The sequence below is a fragment of the Myotis yumanensis genome, unplaced genomic scaffold (assembly GCF_028538775.1).
Source record: "Myotis yumanensis isolate MYYU_CA2020_CCGP unplaced genomic scaffold, mMyoYum1.0.hap1 SCAF_8, whole genome shotgun sequence".
NCBI classification, from domain to species: domain Eukaryota; kingdom Metazoa; phylum Chordata; class Mammalia; order Chiroptera; family Vespertilionidae; genus Myotis; species Myotis yumanensis.
The window spans coordinates 9,312,864-9,334,874 of NW_027223759.1; the positions used below are offsets into that span (position 1 = coordinate 9,312,864).

At 44.8% G+C, this 22,011-nt stretch overlaps 1 protein-coding gene across 11 annotated transcripts in view; it reads left to right on the forward strand.

The window, feature by feature from the left end:
* The first annotated feature begins 1,529 nt into the window (after window positions 1-1,529).
* Window positions 1,530-22,011, forward strand: part of CFLAR (CASP8 and FADD like apoptosis regulator) — a 45,666-nt gene continuing 25,184 nt past the window's right edge. For 5 of the 11 annotated variants that reach the window (XR_011472378.1, XM_070421813.1, XM_070421815.1 and 2 more), the window contains exons 1-3: window positions 17,396-17,796; window positions 20,776-20,881; window positions 21,874-22,009. Coding sequence is in view for 10 of the 11 variants with exons in the window: in XM_070421813.1 (XP_070277914.1) it covers window positions 17,516-17,796; window positions 20,776-20,881; window positions 21,874-22,009 (523 nt within the window). In the remaining variant the exon portion in view is untranslated. Of the gene's footprint in view, window positions 1,614-4,586; window positions 4,690-5,496; window positions 5,742-6,274; window positions 6,665-10,127; window positions 10,153-13,920; window positions 14,383-17,395; window positions 17,797-20,775; window positions 20,882-21,873; window positions 22,010-22,011 lie in introns of those variants that run through there. The other 6 variants (XM_070421823.1, XM_070421820.1, XM_070421822.1 and 3 more) reach the window with 6 other exon arrangements.

A 22,011-nucleotide genomic window follows, 5' to 3' on the forward strand; every position in this document is an offset into this window, starting at 1 on the left:
TAGGTAGAAAAAAAATAATAAAATAAAAAATAAGCCCAGCCAGCATGGCTCCGTGATTGAATGTCAACCTATGACCCCAGTCATGGTTCGATTCCTGGTCAGGGCATATGCCCTGGTTGTGGGCTTGATCCCCAGTAGGGGGCGCGCAGGAGGCGGCCGATCAATGATTCTCTCTCCTCATTGATGTTTCTATCTCTCTCTTCCTCTCCCTTCCTCTCTTGAAATCAATAATATATATATATATATATGTGTGTGTGTGTGTATATATATATATATATATATTTAAAAAAAATGAATGAATGAATAAATAAAAGAAGTGATAGGTTGTCTCTGGGGAGGGGTTAACTAAGTGCAGAAAAAACACTTTGTTAAATTCAGAGTTCATTCATGATTTTCTTTTTCCCTTCCCCACCCCTTCCTAATAATCCAGCCCTAAAGCCACGATGTGGGGCAGGGCGGAATAGGCACCCAAGCAGATGGCTGTTTGGGGTGAGCTATCCGGCCTGAGCAGATCTTGCTTCATATAGGCTTTTACAGTTATAAGTTTCCTTCCAAGCACTGCTTTAGTAGCACCCCACAGGACTGGACATGCTGCCCTGGATTTCCATTCATCTCAAAGTATTTTTAGATTTTTCTTTTGACTTCTTTGACCCACTGGTTACTTAGGAGTGTGCTGTTTAATTTGAACATATCTGTGAATTTTACCAATTTTTCCTGTTATTGACTTCGATTTCATTCCATTACCATAGTCAGAGAACATATTTTATATTATTTCTACCCCTTTAAATGCATCGAGGTTTGTTTTATAACCTAGCAGATGGTCTCTCCTTGAATGTATACTCATGTATATTGGTACCATATTCTGTTGTGTGGAGTGTTCTCTGGCTGTGAGTTAAGTCTAATTGGTTTATGGTGTTGCTCAAGCCTTCTATTTCCTTGTGGATTGTTCATTTGTTCTATCCATTATTGAAAGTAGAATAGCTAAATTTCCTTCCCCTTTAAATTTCTAATGTTATTCTTGTAGTCTGAGTAGGGCTTTCTTCTTATTTCCTGACCACAACCAGTGTGGGTGGGAACCATACCAGAGTTGTTGGAGAGCCAAGGCAACTTAGAGTATGAATGCCCTTGTTGACAGTACGACAGAAGGCCAAGGCCTCTCTGAACATGGGAATCTTAATTGGAATGTTCAAGGCTAAGATACCATAGGCAGGTGCAAGGTCAACAATTGCAGTATACTGCCCACGCCTGCCCTTCTATAACCCAAATGATTGATGTCACTGTTGGCAACTGGCCTCTTTTGTAAAGTGGTATAATACATGTTACAGACCAGCTAGTGGACTGGAGAGGTGGTTACTATGTGGGGCTACATGCAGGAGAGAGAGGGGAGAGGCCAGAGAGGCTGGAGAGGCTCCTGAGGCTATAGCTCTCCTAAGGGAAAGCTCAGGTGCTGCTGTGATGTAAGGGGGGAAAGGCGGAGACAGGAGAGAGGCTGGGGAGAAAGGGCAGGCTCAAAGGATGTGCTGAGAGAGACTGGTGCTGCTGCGACGTGAAGCGGGAGAGGCCTGGAGAGGCTACTGAGGAAGAGAGCTCAGGTGCAGCTCCTCTGTGAGGCGGTGAGTCTGGGGCAGTGTGTGGCTGCTCGGATAATAGCTGTGGGTGCAGAGGCTACTGCTTATTTGTAGGAAAACTGGTTTATCAGCCGGTGTGCGGCTGCCTGTATAGGACTTTGCTGTGAAGGACTGTTTTGTCTGATGGCTATATGGCCACTGGCTTCCACAGTAAAGGCTTTCTTATATACACCCACAGCTTCTCATGGCTTCTCTGTCTACCAACCAGCATTCAAGAAGGTCCAGCCCCTGGCAGAGAGCCGGCCCCAACAGTGAGTGCAATGGCCAGGGTTTGAGAAGGAACCTGCCCTGACCGTTGGCGTAGTCATTAGCAGAATTCAGAAGAATATACGGACTCAGAGCAGCAGTGCTCTGTGCTGCTCCCACGACCAGCTGTTCAGTTTCACCAATTTGTTGGCTGATGGCTTATTGTTTTCAACAATGCCCTGACATAAATTGCTCTACACATAAATCTGATCAAATATCGGCTCCTTTGAAGCAACAGTTTTCTCTTGCAAACTAGCCAATTTACAATTTAGCCCATGTTTCGAACTTCCTCCCCACTGCTTATCACCACAACCTCCAGGTTTTTAGAGAGCAACCTCCTCCGGCTTGAATTTCTCCATGTTCTGTTGCAAATGAAGTCAGTTCATTTGGGAATTAAGAGCTATGTGTTTTATGGACTGCTTCTCCCCCAGGCACAACCACTGAGCCTGCGCTTTGGTCTAGGGGCTGAACGCTAGGTGGAGGAGGAGGCAGCAGCCTGAGGTCCTCTGGTTTGATCTCTTCTGGCTGAACCACCCCTTTAGGAGCGGGGGTAAGGGTAACTAGGATCCCAGTATTCACCGCACTCCAGCCCACAGTAGAGCTTAGATATCAATGTAAGAACATCCAAGCCTGTGGAGAATTTGTATAAAAGTTTGAGTCAAACAGAGAATGCGCCTGGCAGCAGGATCTCAACAGACTGAGAAAAAAATGCTTCGAAGAACAATAGATTGCAGTTCCTTTTATGCATTTGAGATTAAAGAGTGAAGTAAGGAAGGTTACATAAAGGCAGGAGAAAGCAAGGTCAGGGTTGAATTACAGGACACAAACAATAATTCGGTGAAGGCCTGGGGTGGGGTGGGAGCCAGGTGGAGGGGGCACTGGAGGAAAATTAAAGGGGGTCTTCTCTAATACTCTCAACAATAGAGAAAAAAAAAAACTCCCTCAAAAAACAAAAGAGATTATGTGCTCTCTTGGGGTGGTAAAGGGATCTGTAAGGGGGCCTTTCAAAGTTGTGTTAACCTAAATCAGCTGTTCTCAACTTGTGGGTCGCCTAAGACCACCAGAAAACACATATATAATTACATATTGTTTTTGTGATTAATCACTATGCTTTAATTATGTTCAATTTGTGACAATGAAATTGGGGGTCACCACAACATGAGGAACTGTATTAAAGGGTCGCGGCATTAGGAAGGCTGAGAACCACTGCCCTAAAGGAACAGACACAATGGACAGGGCTTGCTTAAGGCAAAGAAAACGAAAGAAGTGTGACTACTCACCATGACCTGCCCAGTTAGAAATTTATGATTTATTACCCCTCTTTTGTGCACTTTCTGTTCCATGAGTTGGGCTGAACGAAAGAAAGGATCCTTTATCTTTCAACCACACTCACCCAAGACCTCGCTTTGGTATCAGGTAGCTAGGGGCAGGATGAGAATTGCTGACATCCGGTTCCTCCCATTCGGAGCCTTGGGGGGAGGAAGCCCTGTGTTCTTGCTTGCAGCATTCCAGAGTTGGGAGGGGGAAGAGGAGTCTTGGTTGAAAGACCACAGATGATCTCCTTTCTTATCTAATTTTCATATATTTTCTTGAGTAGATGTTTATTCATTTGCTGTTTTCTCTTAGGATGATTTCCAAAACTTTAAATGGTTGTTTGTTGTTTGCTTGTGTTATAATAATTTTCATCAGGTGCACTAGGCAGTGGATCAGCCCAGCTCCTCATCGCTGTCATGCTGGTAGTCAATCTCTTGCCAACAAAAGTTAGCTGCCACCAATCTAATGCCAACAGGAGTTCCCAATATGGGGTTGGGGAAAAGGAGAGACTTTCTTCAGGTGAGCAGTTTGTAAACAGGGAATCAGTCTCCAGAGGATCAGAAAGTGTGCCTTTTAAAGAGCAAGTTCCCACCCCAGTGGCTGGTCCATCTTAATGTAAATGAGGTACCCAAATTAGCACAGTCTGGTGGACCAAAAATAGCATTGTTCTGACTGGCCAGTGGTCTGTGTTTTTGATGGGTCATTGTGGAGCCTGATTGGCCAGAGTGGATGCAAATGCGGATATAGCTGTCTGTGTCGTTCAGATCCGAGGGGCAGGTGTTCTATCAGCCCACTGGTAGAAATAGATAGAAGTCTTTTATAACTTTTTATAACGGTTGACTCTGACTGCAGGAACTGTAGCTGTTTGTGGTTCAGCTTATTTGCGGTTTTCTCCGAAATGCAGCCTCTGCTTCCTATAGCATAGCTGCTAGATGTTTCCTTATGAATTTGAACCCAACTGATAAGAAGGGCGGGTACACTATTCTTTCACCGAGGTCAATACTCTGTTGGTATTATTCTTGCCACTTTTCTGTATATCTAAATTTATTTCAAGAAAGGTTAAAAATTTAAAAAAAATCGCCAAGTAGTTATTAGGAACACATAGATGAAAACATGAAGTGCTCTCACATTTGCTATTTATTCCTATGCTTCAGTAAAAAGCACTAGCTGAGTTTGCTCCTAACGCCAACTAACCCTGCCGAAACAGCCCTGGGCTCGAGTAAACTGTTAGAAGGGTTATAAACAGGAAGTAGGGGTTGGCTGTGGTCCAGAGATCGTTCAACCCACGGGGGCTGGTGAGTGGGGGTCTCTGGCCCGAACACAGGGCCCACACGTAGGCCGGCAAACCGTCTGCAGGGTTAACCCAGCGAAACCCAGCCTCTTGGCAACGGGCGTTTGGCGCGTAGCAAAACGCCACGTCTACTTCCACTTTGCTGCTCAGGCGTCCGGGAAAGCGAAGCCTGAAAGGTCGCGGCGGTAGGAAAGCCCCGTGGACCACACGGTACGTGGCCCTCTCCCTCCCGCCGCTCCGGCTCCAAACACTCCAGACCTGGTTGCAGGCTGCGCGTCGGTGTCCCCGGCGCCCCGCGTGCAGCCTCGCTCGCTCTGCAACCGGGCGCTCCCTAGACCTGGCCCTGGGCCGGGGGGTTCCCGGCAAAGGCCGGGAGGGGGCTGGGCCTTCTGGCAGGTGACTCACTCCTGCCCCTTCTTTAGCTCTGGTTTGCCCGCGGGCACTGGCCGGGGCGGAGTCCCCCGCCCCCGCGCCCCTCCCTTGCCTCCCTCCCCCACCCCAACCCCCTCCCCCGGTTCTCCCCGCACCCCGATTGCCTGGATGGCTGCCAGAGGCTGCGGGCATCCCAGGTGCGGTCCCTCCGGAGCGCGAGATCCCCGGGACCCAGTAACCCGCGGCCAGCAGAGGCGGAAACCAGGCCGCCAGCTCGGGTGGCAGGTCGCCAGCGTCCTGCAAACTTAGGATCACTTTGAGAGTGATCCATGCCTGCGGTGAACTACTCGAAATGTTTTCCTTTTGAAAAGTCGATGCGAAAGGCTTTTCCTCTGCAGTGAGAGTGCGCGCGCTTAAGGGAGCAGCTAGCCTGGCAGCCGGGTTCCCTCTCTCGCCGCAGCCCAGCCCGGGGAGGGGTCTCCAAGCCGAGCAATCGCACTTTCTGGCAAATGACGAGGGAGGGCAGCTTTTCTCGGGGAAGATCAGAACGATACTATGTAGGTGAAGCCTTAGAAAAAACCTGCGTCCAGTAGGTTTTTGCTGGATGGTGTCCGGATTTGGACAGAAGGCCTTAACAATGGGTTGCAGTAGCACAAAGGGTACGGAAATGCAGACTAAGGTTCTGGTTCCAGGAACAGAAAGCATGTTCCAGGGACAGGAAGTAAATTCAAGGACGTTGGAGCTCTGGCGAATATTTTTATTTAACTTTGAAATTTGTTTACCCAACGAGAGGCCGTGCCTTTGGGTTGATAGCAAAACAAGTTAGACCGCCCCGACTGTGCGTAAAAACCGAAACCCGTGGCGACCCAGCTGTGGGTAAGAGGTTTCAGGTAAGGGGAACCCCATTGCTGGCATTTCACCTCTGGTGGTGCCCTTAAATATCCTCACCAAAAAACGTTTCCTTTGGAAGACGGACAAGGCAGCTCAGCTCCACAAACAGAACCCAAGCGCGTTTGTTGGCCATCCAGAAGTTTTCGTGTATTTGCTAACACTTGTTTTACTTGCAGCTTCTAGGTTGGATGTCCTGATTAAATGGCTTTTTCTAAGACTTCCTGATTTACATTGTTTGTAACTGATGGGTTTTTAATTCTTCTTCTTCCTCTTCTTGTTCCTCTTCTTGTTCCTCTTCTTGTTCCTCTTCTCCCCATCCTTTCCTCCCCTTTCTCCCACCCCTCCACTTCCTCCTCCTCCCCCTTCTCCTCCTCCTCCCCTCCTCCTACTCCCCCTCCTCTTCTTCCCTCCTTCCTCCCCCTCCTCCCCGCTCTCCCTCCCCCTCCTTCCCCCTCTTTCCCCCCTCCTCTTTCTCCTCCTCCCCCTCCTCCTCCTCCTCCTTAATTACTATTATTATTTAGCGCTAGCAGGGGGCCTACTGGAAGCTGGAAGTAAAGAACGTTTCCGTCCTCGGTTCTGGGGCGCCCCCAGCCGCGGCGCCCACTCATTTCCCACCCGCGTGTAGTTTCCCGGGCGCCGGGGGATTGACTGCACAGAGACATGCAGTCTCCGGTGGGAGGCGCGGGGCCTGGAGGCGGCTCGGGCTCAGTCGCAACAGGCTTCAGGAAGCCCGGCCCGAGCCGCCGGGGCTGAGCTGCCGGTGACGCCCCGTCCACTTCCTTGTTCTGTCGGGACAAAGACCAACTGCAATTTCCCGGAGCTGGTCTGCGGGTGCTGGGTGCTGCGGGTGCTGGGTGCTGCTAGTGGTGGCGCGTCCCAGCGGAGGTCGGAGGTCCAGCTGAGCAGCCGGCGGCCGCCCGGCGTGAGTAAACCGAGGATCCCGCCCGCCCCTCTCCCCCCACCTGCACCCCGTGCTGTCGCCCTGGACGCGGGGGCTGTCGGCACTGTCCCCGATCCGGGCAGGAGAGGGCTGAGTCTCGCTCTCAGCCCGGCGCCCCCTCTGAGCCTCCCGGAGACTCCTGCAGCACGCCTGGGCTCCCTCCTTCGGTTCTTTCTTCCTTATAGGGCCCCAGAGGCTGATGACACTTGTGTCTCAGTCCTGACATGCCTCCTCTCCTTGGAACTCACTATCCTTCTGCCAGTATTTATGGAGCTTCTCTGGGCCAGGCAGAGCTCTGGGTGCTGGGGACACCGAGATGGATTCGAACTTGGTTCCTTCCCCAGGCAGCCCCCCAGCGTGGTGGGAGGAGACCCAGCAAAGTTACCTCCACAGCGAACTTGATGTCCAGCAGCTAGGTCAGGGCACCGACAGCCCGGAACACAAAGGAGCAAGCCAGATGGTTACAGAGATGTCACACGGGGACTCCCATGGGTCCTTGCTTTCCTGACTATACTCAGAGAGGGAAGGATACTGTTACTACTGAAATGCCCTGTTTCTGCCTTATATCCAGCTCCTGTCACTCCTCTAGGAAGACTTCACAGCCCTTCTGGGGGGCTCCTGAACTTGCATAAATCCAGGAGCTATTTTTGCACTTTACACAGGATTGCACTGTATTGTCATATTTCCTTTTAAAAAAACTTTCCAGTCAAGTTATTAGAATTATCTGCATTATAAATACATGCAGAATAAACAGAGAAAGTCTCCGGAGTCCGTTGCCTAAGATAACCAAAGCTTACAGTTTAGTGTTGTTGTTGTTTAGACAGCTATGCACTCAAATACAACCTTTTCAGTGTTTTTAAATATGTATATGTATTCTCTTATTTTGTATGATGCCGTTTCTCCAACTGTATTTCAGAACTGCTGGTGTTTTTTTTTTTTTTTCTTCTTGCAATTAATATGTAGTTTAACTCCCCTCTGGAATCAGGGTTTCTAATGACCCTTTTTCTTGTTTTTGAGAAGGTGTGTATCCACAATTAACATTTCATTAATCTGCTTGTTCAGAAGCCGGAATGTTTTTTTTTTCCCTCCTCAACTATGAGTTTAGAGGAATAATTTCTTCTTTGACCTCTTGTACATACAAATGAATGGACATATGTATTCATATATGTAATAGGTATATTCTTGAATCTTTTCTTTCCAGATAAAACTGCTTCCTTTCCTCACCCCCATTTTGTACCTTGTTTTGTATTTATCTTTCTCTGGTGTGGTCTCCACTTTTAGCCACTTTGTCTTTTCAACCATTTAATTTTTTGCGCAGAACAGACAAAAAGCTTCTTCATTGTTTTCCTCTTATTCTAGATATTGGGCTGTCATTTTTAGTATTTCCCTACTTATGAAAGAACTAAGCTCCCCCAATTTGATACCACGGTTACTTGCATATTCAAGATGGTTTATGTCTTCTGCAGTGAACTGGGGCCTGTGGGCTGTGGGCAGCTCCTGCGTTGAGCATCTGCCCCCTTGTGGCCAGTGTGTGTCATAGCGACCGGTCGATTTGCATAGTAGGCTTTTATTATTTAGGATGAGTAAGGCATTACACATGGCCTTACTAATGGAGTTATGTAATGATGATCAGTCAGGTCAAGGCTGAGGAGAATGAGTTTGGCAGGCCTGTCGAGGTCCACCACAGCCTAATGAAGATGAATAAGAAATTAATCTGTCCTCAAGGATCTTACCACAGGTGACAGGTGCCCAAACTAGAATAAGACAAATGCCAGACAAGAGTAAAAAGGATGCTGTGAAGCAAGAGGAGGTGACCTGATTTGGGGGTCAAGACAAGCTTATGGGAGAGATACCTGGGAAGATGGGAGAGAATTTCAATAGGCAGGGACTGAAAAAAAGGAATTTCCGACTGGAAGCAAATACTTGAGCAAAGCTGTTGGGACAGGAGAACACTGTCCAGGGAATATTGAGATTTTTTCCCTGTATATCTCTATTTTTATTTATTTATTTATTTATTTATTTATTATTGCTTAAAATATTACAACGAGTAGTACATTTGTCTCCCCCCCCCCCCCCCCCAATATTGAGATTTTTATATGTCTTGATTTAGATGATGGGTGGGACAGAGGTGGGAGATGCTGTTAGGTGTTTGGGTTCTGTATGAGAAGTTTGCTCTAGCAAAGCCTTAACTTTGGTAAAGAAGGAGGGGTCCACTATATTAAGCAGATTGAGCTTTATTGTCCCTAGTGATTCTGCTTATGTTGCTGTATTTAGTTAAATAATTCATGATTAAAAAAAATATTTTATTGATTTTTACAGAGAGGAAGGGAGAGGGATAGAGAGTTAGAAACATCGATGAGAGAGAAACATCGATCAGCTGCCTCCTGCACACCTCCTACTGGGGATGTGCCCACAACCAAGGTACATGCCCTTGAACCTGGGACCCTTGAGTTCGCAGGCCGACGCTCTGTCCACTGAACCTAACCAGTTAGGGCCATGATTTCTTTTTGATCTAGATCCTTTCTCATTCTGCGGTTCTTTCATTCCTTTGTTTATCTAGTCTGGATGATGCTACTGTTATGAACCAAGGAAGTTATTGGAAGTAAGGATATGCTGGAATTTGTGGGAGCTTCCCTGGGAGTCATGGGGCTGAGCCTCACCAAATAAGTTTATAAAATATACCTTTTAATTTTATGTTATTTTATAAGTGAGATCATCTATTGTTCGTGGGCAATTTGCAATAATTGAAATGCACTGCTTGTGAAGCCACATAATTTTTAATGAGTGTTTTTAGCCACTGATGCAGAATAATAGTAACACACCAAATTGGAGTGTGTTTATGCTTCAGCCTAAGTACGTGGCCTTTTCGACTATGTTTGGTATGTATCCTTGGCACTTCAAAAATTCCAGAAACCATGTGATGAGTTACTACATCTCATTTTATTTTATTTACTTTTAAAAATTATTTTTATTGATTTTTAGAGAGAGAGGAAGGGAGAGGGAGAGATAGAAACATCAATCTGCTGCCTCCTGTATGCCCCCTACTGGGGATAGAGCCTGAAAATCAGGCATATGCCCTGACCAGGAATGGAACAGGTGGCCTTTCTGTGCATGGGACAACACTCAACCAACTGAGCCATACCGGCTGGGCCACATCTCATTTTAAATATGGGGTGGGGGGGGGGACAAAATGGCATTTTATAGTTGCAGGAGGAAAGAGGGGTTTATTGTATTAGCAGTTTGAATTGTTACCCACACAGCCCACATCCACAGAGTCTGTGCATGAATGGAGAAGGAAGGTGGGTTCTGTTATGTTCAGAGTGAATGCACAGAGCTCCTGTGAGATGGCCTCATTTTATGTTGCCTTGGGGGTCAAGTAACCCCTTCTTTATCCTTCCAGAAACTTCTGTGTGACTGCATCCGGGGCCTTCTCATCTCAGTGGGGATTCCCAGACAGCTACCTGAAAGCGGCAAGTTTGCATGCAGCTTTCTGCAGCTGGCAGGGCAGGCGGGCTTCTCTGCATTAGCACCTGTTCATGGTATTGCTGGGGAACTGTTTACTTCTCTACATGACCTTGCTTTCATGCTAGGCCGTGACCTTGCTCCAGGGAGCGAAGCAGTATAAAGAATGGAATCTGAAGTATGTCCTTGGATAGGTTAAAGTAGGACGGGAACCAGTCGTGCTGGCTGCTGTGCTACTGATTACAGAGAATGTTATGTGCTTTGGATATCAGATGGTTTAGAGGCAAAGTAGACATTCCGTGAGAAAAATTGGTCACCTATTAGAGCTAATGCTGGATGCCAGGGAGTTATGTAACACAGTAGAAGGTGTTACTGACCAACTCTGTGTGGGCTCTTCCTAGGAGATGCACAGTAGCAGGTGATTCAGCGGCCCTAAAAGCAGAGAAGGGTTTTGCTAGGCAGGTAACTGGAAGCGGTAATCCGGGCAAAGGCTCACAGTATGCATAGGAAAGAAAGAACTCCTTGTTTGGTTGAAGCCAAATGTGCAAGGTGGGTGTTAATGAGAGGTGAGGGCTGGAGCTGGACCACAAGAGGCCTTGAATGCAAAGAAAATTGGAACCTGCCTTGGGAGAGGAGGAACCCTTAGAAGGTTTGAATTAGGAAATTGACTTGGTTCAACCATGAACTTCAGAAAGTTCATTCTGATAGGAGTTCAGTTTGGAGAGGGTGAAGTCATAGGCAGGGGGAGGAGAAAGGTCAGGGGAACAGTCTGGGAGAGAGATAGATGGGAGGGCACACCCTCATTTAAGGAGCAGGTGCAGAAGGAGGGTGTGGAGAGTCAGAGGTTAGCAAGGGACTGCATAGAATGCAGAGGTGTGAGGCCAGCCAAGGGAGGTGCTTTCAAGGCGGGGTTAATCAGCAGACCCCGGATGTGGCCACTAGGAGGTCCCTAAGGCCTCTACAAGAGCACTGTCAGCAGGGTGAGCAAAGGGAGGCACCACCTCAGACACAACATTTAAGGGGGTGCTTAAAAACACAGTAATCAAGATATAGTATTCTAACGCAATGTTTTGGGGAAAAGTTGACATTCATGCAAAAAAATCCATAATGAACCAAATATCAACATTTAAAACAGACAGCATTAGTACTACTGATTTTTCCTTCGGCAGGTTGTAGTTTGGCTCCGCACGGAGTGTCAGTGTGTAAAGGATATGGGGGGAGGGAGGATGCAGGTGGAGGCTTAGTGAGGAGTGGACTGAAGTTGAAGTAATCGACGGACTGAGGGCAGACTCTTCATTCATAAAGGCCCAGCTTCACATGAAAGTAAACTACTGAAAGGATCAGTCTATCTAGGACAAGGGTGGGCAACCTTTTTGGGAGGGCGTGCCAAAACCAGCAAAATCTCTGACTCAAAATTCTTTTGTGTGCCAACCCTAATTTTTTGAGAACATGTTACGCCAACTTGATATCTCTTAAGGTGTACGTATGTGAAGAAACTTGAAGAAATAATAAAATTCATTCGAGCGACAAAAACACAGTATATGATGATGAAAAATACATTTATTTTTTAATGTATACATGTACACTGATAGTCCGACAGAAAACTTTATGACTCCGTTTGATGTTATCAGTAGGACTTTTGCTGGTGCATCACTGATGACAGAGATTTTACATCAGGTTTATATTTTGTGACCTTCAGAGATATGCACAAGCTACTGCTTTCATCCATCAGGCTACTTCTATTTATGAGACTTAACAAAATTCGTCACTGAGAACAAAGATTCACAAGCATATGTGGATGAAAACATGGAGAGTAACACTGTTGCAAAGTTTTTTAAACAGAAAAAATTTTCTGGAATGGCATTGCAAGTCCTCAATAGTTCGTTTTTGACACTTCTCTCTGGTACTCCTGTCTCAAATTGCTTTTTTTCAGTGTTTTTCAAGTCAACTCTAAGGTCAATAAATTTCTGCTTCCAAATGGAGCTACTCTGAAATTCGGTCAACTGCATTTCAAAGTCAGCCATGTCTATCCATGAAAACATTTGTAAGTTTAGTTCCTCCAGTTTCGTGCTGTCTGGAAACCTCATGAATTTTGCTGTCTCTTCCAGTCCCCTGAATTTCGCAAATCTTGAGAAGAACTGCTCAATAGTTGATGTTTAAAAACAGCTTTTGAAGGCTTTGACAGTCTGTTCTGTCATCTTTTGGGAGGTCTTTGATGTGCCTCTTGAGGTTTGGGAAATATCTAAATCTCTCACCATCCACATCCCTCTTAAAGACTTCCAGTTTCTTTTCAAAAGCCTTTATGTAACCAAACATAACATCAAGTGTCTTGCCAGTTCCTTGTAATTTAACATTTAAGTCATTCAAATGTTCACAAAAATTGTAAATGGAAGATAGTAAGAGAGGGTTTCGCGTGCCAGCAAAAGTTACTGGCGTGCCATCTTTGGCACGCATTCCAGGGGTTGCCCACCCCTGATCTAGGGGATCTGAGGCTTAAGGCTTTTTCTTGTTATTGCTGTTTTTTAAGATGGAAGAGACCTTAACATGTTTACAAGCCGAGGGAAGGAGTCCCTGGGCCTAGGGAAAGGTTGACCAAAGAGCTCATGGAGACAGGAGGGCACAAGGGGAGTGGTTGGCCCTGGGCAAGCTGACGGACAACAGGTGCCAGCCCCACAGTGGGAATGTGGAAGATTACTGGAGTTCAACCCTGGTAAATGTCAGTCATCTGATAACCCGCCCCCCTGGGTGGTGATAGGATGGAAGGGAGCAGCGTGGGTGGAGCCATTGTGAGGGTATGGGAAAGGAGCTGACCAAGGTCCTGTAAAAATGGTTTTAGAGCAGCAGTAAGGAGATGCTGAGGTTGAAAACCTAAGGGTGTGGTGTGATTCCCCCACTCCCACCCCCACCCGCTTCAGCCAGACTTGCTATCCTGGACGTATGTGTGGAGGAGGCTCACTGTTGATGAACCATTCTGCTTTTCCCGGGACCGAGGAATTTTCTGGGACACAGAACTTTTGGTGCTAAAACTGGGAAGTCCTGGCAAATCAGGACCAGCTGGTCACTCAAGGTGTTGCAGAGCTGGTGGCGAGGAGGCAACATGGCAAGAGAATTGAGGGTGCTAGCTGGCGAGAGTTTGTAGCTTATGCTCTCAGTCCAGTCTGTGGAGAAAGGGAAGTGAGGCTATTACTTGGTAGTAATTTATGATCATACCTTCATTCATTCAACAAATATTAATTGAGTGCCTACTATGAGTCAGGCACTGGGGTCCACACAGAGGATTTAACCAGAAAGAAGACAGGAATGCCCTCATGGACTAACCTTCCGTGGTGGCTAATGTCAGTTGGTCCTCAGGACCCATTCTCATCTCTGTCCAGAGGGTGGACAACTACAGTCTGCATCTCCCCAACTTCTTTACAAGTAGGATGTGACTTTAGTTCTGCTAATTAGGTGCATTTAGGCAAGATTTACAAACAGCAGTGAGGTAGAGGCCAATAGCTGGTTGCTTTTCTCCATTTCTCTGCTGGCAAGCATGGTGGTGATGACTTGGGGATCTGGGTAGCAGCGTTTAGGTGTCCATTCACCAGGTGTGGCGTTGGTGGAGGCAGGTGTGGTGGCAGTGGGTTGCCTTCTGGTAGCTAGGTCACCGCGGGAGTTCTTGAGCTCAGTTCTCCCTGTGGCGGCCTCCTGAAGCCCAGCCAAGAGCCCCTTCCCCTAGCCCTTGCTGCAGTTTTATAAACACCCATATTGAATGTATTTCCATGGGAAATACCTCATTTCTGTTTCTAAAACCTGGCACACGTTCTATTGGCCAAAGTTGTGGGGATTCACTTTGGAAATTTACAGCTGAGTTGTTTCAATGATCATTGAACCCTCCCACGAGCCCCACTCGAGAAATGAAAATGCAACTGGTCTTAGGTTCTGTGTCTCACTGTGAAGATCGGAACAGTTTGTACCAGGGTATGGGGGTGAAAGAAGGGGGAGGCATCATCATCAAGTTACAATTTGACAGAAGAGGGCAGGGGAGTAGAAAAGGGAAATTTTTAAAGAATTCTATATACCTATCGATGCCAGTTATGTCTGGCTAGAAAAGGCTTACTGTAGTAGAGTGAAATGAAACTAATCTAATGATGATGACATCGGGAAGACTGGGCATTTAAAAGCAGGAAAAAAAAGAATTGGGCTCACATCGCCCCTCTGTCCCTCATCCAAGTGAGGCGAAGCAAGTGACTTCGGAGGAGGTGAGTGGCGTGCGGAGCTGGCAGCGCAGGCAGGGTGGGGCTGCAAGCGATGGGCACCGGGCTTCACAGAACTCTGCAGACCTCATTCCACCTGCTGCCACCCCTCCTTGCCCCTGGCCACATCTTTTGAGTCATGTTAAGTACAATCTGACCAGTTCTTTTTGAGGATAACTTTGGGCTGCCTCTAGGATTCCTTGTTCTAAAGCTTGTCTGTATGTGTACCAGGGAAGCTCTAAAAGCATTCTGGATTCTGTGAAATAGGTGTACAGAAGGGACCGAAGCTAATTTTTCTTTTTAAAGATCTATAAGGTTTCCTTTTGGCTTGCTACTGTTTTCTAATTTCATTGTACTGTGTTCAGAGAATGTGATATGAGGTATATTTATGTTAGTATCTGTATACCTAATGTCCGACTTATGAAGCAAAATATTACACGTTCAGTCATTTCAAAATATTACAAGTTCAGCCTCTGTATTTTTATCTAGTCACATTCCATTCATCCTGTCATGGAAAACAATTCAGTATTTATTATTGCTATGTATGTTTTAATATTTTCACTACACACCTCGCTCCCTAAACAATATACAGAGTGAGGCAAAAGTAGGTTTACAGTTGTGAAACATGAGTTTATTCTTGTATTATTATTTATTAATTATTGTATTATTTTCCATATGAACAATTGTAAAACTACTTTACTCCGCCCTGTATGGTATTATTTTTTAAGCATTTAGGGTTTTAATGTATGCTTTAGCAATTTGCTTTTTGCTTAGGCAAAAATATTTCTTTTGTTTTGCTTTTTCTTTGTAAGATTCATGAAGTAATAGTTTATTTTCAGGGCCATGTGGTACTTTATTAAAGGACTATAACTTAAAATATATATAATTGATCTCAGAGGGGAAGGAAGAGGGAGAGAGAGATAGAAATATCAATGATGAGAGAGAATTATTGATTTGTTACCTCCTGCACAGCCCCTACTGGGGGTCGAGCTCACAACCTGGTACCTTCCCTGACTGGGAATTGAACCAGCAACCTCTTAGTTCCTTGTCATTGCTCAACCACTGAGCCCACCAGCTGGGCTGTATATAAATATTTTATAGGTTAATTTATAAAAACTACTAACAAAATTGTGACTTTTAGTGAATAAAGAACTTGACCTCATTTCATGGAAACTAGTGGCTATTAACATGATTATGAGTGGAGTATAGATTTAGGCTTTCTGAAACACATAAAATTAATATTCAGCTTTCAGATGAAAAAAATAGTCTGAGTACCAGTTACTTTTTATTTTCATTGAGAAATAATTTCATAAATTTTATTAGTCTAATTATTCACAAGTGGCCATATGTAAATGAATTTTGGATGAATGGGAATGGGATTGGCGTAGACACATCAATACTTATTAACAAGTATATATTAGATAAAATGTCTGTTTTTATTAAGAGCTCACCCATTTACACTGGTAGTGGGAGGCCAGTGTGAAAAGTATGAATGAATGAATGGTCTATTTTAAAATAAAATATTTAAAAATTTTAAGAACTAAAATAAATATAATTTTATTACTTTCAGACTCTTTAATATTTTAATTGATGGATAGTTCTAGAATTTTAGGAAAATTGTGCTTCCTCTAAGAATCTGTTTTGTTTTTCTTTTCTTTGACAGCAAGAACTATATATTTAATGTCCCATATTCCCCTTTTTGCTTTGTTACTGCCAGGAAGCTTAGGGACAAATTCACAGCCTACTAAAATCTGTTTAGGCCTTTCTGGCCTGCATGTTTGCATTGTATTTACCACTCCAACCCATTTCAACTTTGTAACCTAATTTTTTCCTTTGTTTACGCATAAAAAAAATTTCCTGCTTATGAAATTTTATTTAAGATGCCTCAAATCTTTTGTGGACTGAGATTATATATAAATAAAAATTACTTATAAATAAATAAAATAGATTCAGTGTTCTTTTCACTAAGTTTAGCTACATAGGTATATAAATATACCTGTATGCAAATATGTAGCAACAACACCTTGCAGTTGGGTTGTGTTTCCAGTTATTTATTTGCTGTGGTTAGCTTTTAACCCCCAACGTTCTCTGATAGAAACAGACTAGGTACTACTCTCCCAGAACACTAACATTTTTAAGCGTAAAACATAGCCATGAAACTTTAGAATAGATGGTGACTGCCATTTGCAGCTTAAACTTGGAAAGAAAATAAGTTGTGTTCCATGGACAGAAGTTCAGAATGTACCCATGGCATGACCTTCCCACCACTCCCACCCAGATCCCATCCCAGGACTGGGATCTTTCCCCACATCTTCTGTTCCACTTCCTTCCTCCCACTGGTACCGTCAGGAACTCTAGTGACAATTGCTGCCCTGGAACTTCCAGGGGGAAGGGGGGCCACAAAGAGGTGACCAGAACTTGACAAGGTTCAGCTGTGGTGGCAGGTCCTCTAAGCATTCACAGTGAAGCCGTGAAAAAAGCCCGGGGCCTTGGGAGGATGGCAGTGAAGGTTTCTTACAGGTAGAATGAGGGATTTTAAAGTAGGAGAAGTAGGAATAGATGCCTCTTTCTCCCGTTATTTTTGATCCCCCACAGAGGGCCTTGGGCTAGGTCACTCACCGAAAGAGGAAGTTTACCCTCTCAGCTGCTTAGTAATTGGGTTTTTCCTCCTCTAGTAAAATTTGCCACTTAGTCACAACCTATTTTCTTTCCAAGTTTAATCAAATTCTTGTATGATTTCATACATTCCTTACCACATCATACATGCTAATAATTTCTGGTAAGCGTGTGGCTGTTTTGGGGGGGAATTTTGTCTCTGATTTTATTTGCCTTAAAATGTAAGTTATTTCCTTTGTCTTGGTTTTGGATCCGTTTGTCTATTGAGGGTCACTCTTTGTAGACTTCACAATATGAATTTGATCTCCTGGAGACCAGCAAGAAAGGAAAAGCCCCTATTTTGAATTTTAAGCATAAGTTCCTTTGATAAGAAGATTTTTAAAAAATTCCCTTTTAACCACAGAACACCTCCATTGGAAAGGATTCTGAAAGAAATGAAGAAGCCCATCAGAAATGAAGTCAGTGGCCTCATGGCCTTCTGTTGACTGGACTGGCGTCTTGCCCCTGCAAGGCACTCTGCAAGATGTTTGCTGAGGTCATTCATCAGATTGACGAGGCGCTTGATGAAGACGAGAGGGAGATGCTTCTGTTTCTGTGCCGAGATGTTGTTGCAGATGTGTCTGCATTTAACGTCAGGGACCTTTTGGACAGTTTAAATGAAAGAGGAAAGCTGTCTTTCATGGGCCTGGCTGAGCTGCTCTACAGAGTGAGGAGGTTTGACCTGCTCAAGCGGATTTTGAAGATGGACAAAAGGACAGTGGAGGCTTACCTGCTCGGACACCCACATCTTGTTTCAGACTACAGGTAAGCCTGAGGCTGGGAGGGAAGCAGGTGGTCGAGACTTCTGAACGAGAGAAACAAGGACAGTGAGAAAAGCAGCTTCATTACTTCCTCTGCTCACTGATCCAACGGCTGTATAATGTTACTTCATTCCTTTAAGGCCCAGTGGTTCTCAACCTGTGGGTTGAGACCCCTTTGGGGGTGGAACGATCCTTTCACAGGGGTTGCCTAAGACCGTCGGAAAACACATATATAATTACATATTGTTTTTGTGATTAATCACGATGCTTTAATTATGTTCAATTTGTAACAGTGAAATTGGGGGGTCACCACAACATGAGGAACTGTATTAAAGGGTCGAGGCATTAGGAAGGTTGAGAACCACTGCTTTAAGCTCTTTGAATTTCTAGATGGTGTTTTCTTTCATTCGTTGGGTAGTAGTAGATCATAATGACAGTAGAAGGGATAGATGATATGTATTTGCCCTATGGATAGAGTAAGAGAAATGGGCATGACTAAGACCTAGTAAATTTTTTTTTAATTTATTGATTTGAGAGAGAGAGATTTGTTGTCTCACTTACTTATGCGTTCATTGGTTGATTCTTGTTAGTGTCCTGACCAGGAATCCAGCCCACATAGTATTGGAGTATCAGGGCAACACTCTAACCCACTGAGCTTCTCCCGGGCCGAGACCTGGTGATTCCTGCAGCCTCTGTGAGATCTGCAGTGGTCTCTGTTAGCTTATTTTCTATGATGTCAGACCTGGCAGTTTTCCATACTGAGAAAGGAAATAACAAGTCAGATAAGTACCACATGATCTCACTCATTTGTGGAATATAATGAACAATATAAACGGATAAACAAAAAGCCAAACACATAGAAACAAGTCATATGGTGATCTTTGTGGAACTCTAATTGTTCCTGAGGAAACTAGTGGGTTGGACTTCCTTCTTGTGAGTTTCTGGGGAAGTTCCTACTTCCAGAGGCTTCTGTGTGAAAATTCCAGCCTCAGTATGGAAATTACCATGTCCAGACATGTCAAGCTAAGAAAGACCACATCTCATCCCCCTTCAGAGAGGAACACCTGCTGGAGTCCCCTTTAGTTCATACAGCCTTTAAGTTGCTCCTTTTGTTCACACAAAGTGCTCTTGGAGGTTCTGGGGTGCACAGAAGCCATTTCTCCAACCATCATATAATATCAGTAACCTTAAAACTTGTTGGGAACTGCCTAAATTAGCAGTTCCTTTTTCTCCAGACCACCAGCCTTGAGTTATTTTTTTTTTAACATATGTTTTTATTGATTTGAGAGAGAGAGAGAGAGAAAGGGAGAGGGAGATAGAAACATCAATCGGCCGCCTCTTGCACACCCCCTACTGGAGATTGAGCCCGAAACCCGGGCATGTGCCCTGATTGGGAATTGAACTGGAGACCTCTTGGTGCATGGGCCAATGCTCAATCCACTGAACCACACCAGCTGGGCCACCAGCCTTTATTATATCAATAATGTATAGTTGGAGATGATGTGGATTATTAAAAAATATATTAAAGAGAGTTGAAAGCAGTATGGGCCTTGGGAAGTGTCTGAGACTTGAGGTCAGAAGTCCTGATTCAAGCCTCAAAACTGTCAGGTACAGGCCTGGTTAGCTGATCCGGCCACTAACATTGGTTGGGCCTTCTTTTTCCTAGTGGGAAAGCTAAGAATAATAGAATACCTAATTTCACAAGTTGTTTGTGAGGCTCAATTGTGATAATCTAGCATGTGAAGTACCTTTTAAAACTGTGAAGCACTCTGCAAATGTAATTGTTGCTGTTGTTATTCTTGGTCATTTTCCACTTCTCGAAGCATCATAACCATCATATAATGTCAGTAACCGTAAAACTTTTTGGGAGGCACCGACTGGGTTTTTGTGAATAAGTTAGGGGGCACTCAACATTTACTGTTTCTTATGGTTGGTGCGTGGGGAGGCAGTTTCTCAGGGCCTTTTGGCAGAAAGGCCAGGCAATGGGAGGGGAGTTTTAGATTTATGTATTCATTTTTTTAAATGTATTTTTTAAAATTAATATCAGAGAGGAAAGGAGAGGTAGAGAGAGATAGAAACATCAATGATGAGAGAGAATCATTGATCAGCTGCCTCCTGCATGCCCCCTTCTGGGGATCGAGCCTACAACCCGGGCATGTGCCCTTGACTGGAATCGAACCTGGGACCCTTCAGTCTGCAGGCTGATGCCCTATCCACTGAGCCAAACTGGGCTAGGGCCATTTATTTATTTGTTAAGTAGCTTTTGTTTTTGTGGGTTGATATATGCCAGCCTGGTATTTGGAAAGTGCTAGAGCAAAGTAAGTGAGGACTCTTCCATACTCAAGATTCTGTGAGTCTAATTGGGAAAACAGCCCTTAAGCCCAATAAAGCCTGATGGTAGCTCTTACTGGAACAGAGGTGACTGACTGAGTTAGGAGGGGCTTTCTAGAGCAGGACCTCTGCGGTCACAATCCCCAGGCTCTAGATGACCTTTACCCTTTGAGTTTCAGAGTGAGCCGGGTGTTTGCTTTAGAATCTTGTGACTCAAAGTATGGTCCCCGGATCAGCATCAGCATCAGCATCAGCATCAGGGAGGTTGTTCAACAGAGAAGATCATTTCCAATTCTATTTCTGTCTTCATCTTAGTCATTCAGGTTCTTTACTTATTTCTTCATAACTTCTGGGGGGAGCTAGGGGATTCTTTAGGGAAGTTTTTATTCTCTGAGTTGTTTTCAGAGTAGTTAGTTGGAAAGAGAAGTACCATCTCCTATTGAAAACTGGGGAAAAGATGAGTTATCTTTTGGAGTTCCCTTAAGATCTCCTTCTGGGGTGATCTAGGCTTTCTGTCTTATGGGGGGCACATTCAAATGGGGACAAGAACTAGTCTTTTAACCAATTGTTGGCATAGAGGAGGCATAGGTTCTTGGTGGTCTCACTGGGACTGGTAATCTGAATTTACTAAAGAAACTTGTCTGTTTCACAGGGTGCTGATGACTGAGATTGGTGAACATTTGGATAAATCTGATATGTCCTCATTAATTTTTCTCATGAAGGATTATATGGGCCGAGGCAAGACAGCCAAGGATAAGGTGCGTTTTCTTTTTCTTGGTTAATGTTCCCAAGAGCCCATCAGAAGTTGGAGGATACTCTCTATGGTGTGAAGAGAGGGAAGCAGGCGTTTGAGCAGGGAGGCCCAAGCTGGGGGTGAGGGAAGGCAGAAAGTGAGAACAGTATGGGGTTGGTTTTTTTTAATGTAATTTTATTGATTTCAGAGAAGAAGGGAGAAGGGAGAGGGAGAGAGAATCATTGATTGGCTCCCTCCTGCATGCTCCACACTGAGGATCGAGCCCACAACCTGGGCATGTGTCCTTGGCTGGAATCAAACCTGGGACCCTTCAGTCCCCAGGCCGATGCTCTCTCCACTGAGCAAAACTGGCTAGGGCATGGTTATTCTATTTTAGAATAAAAATAGCACGTCAGCAAACAAATGTTAAGCACAAGGGAGGTGAAACCAAAGGCAATAGCTGAGTACAAAATGCCCTGACCTTGAAATTTTGCCTCCTCATATCCTCTGAATCAGAGTGAGTTGGAATGGCCAGCATTGATTAAAAATGTGAGGAACTTCAAAACGGTATCATTGGGGTTTTCCTAGTAAAAAGATTCCCCAAACTACCTTCTCTCTTCCTTTTTCAGGAAAGCCCTTAATGTTTTTTACAATAACACCAGCCTGAGTGTTTGAAAGAGAAGCAGCTCGGGAGGATTTTACTGTATTTTTAGGCCCGCTCTCTCACCATATTCCTTGATGACACAAAATGGCCATGTGTCCATTCCCAACCTAGACACAGGTTGGCCACCAAAAGACTTCCCACTGCCTCTTTGCTGAGTCAACTTCAGGAGAGTACTTTGCACCTGGCCCTGGAAGGCCTATCAAGCAGAGAAGTCTAGTTTAGGATCCCCGAAGGTCTGAAGGAGCTCCACTTGTCACCGTTTCTTGCTGTTATACACCCACAGCCTGAATTTTGCATTTGGGGCTTAATCGTCAGTCCTACTGACATTTATTTCTTCTTGGTGTCTCTCTTAGAGCTTCTTGGATCTTGTGATGGAATTGGAGAAGCTAAATCTGGTTGCTCCAGATCAATTGGAATTATTAGAAAAATGTCTGAAGAACATCCACAGAATAGACCTGAAGACAAAAATCCAGAAATACAAGCAGTCTGGT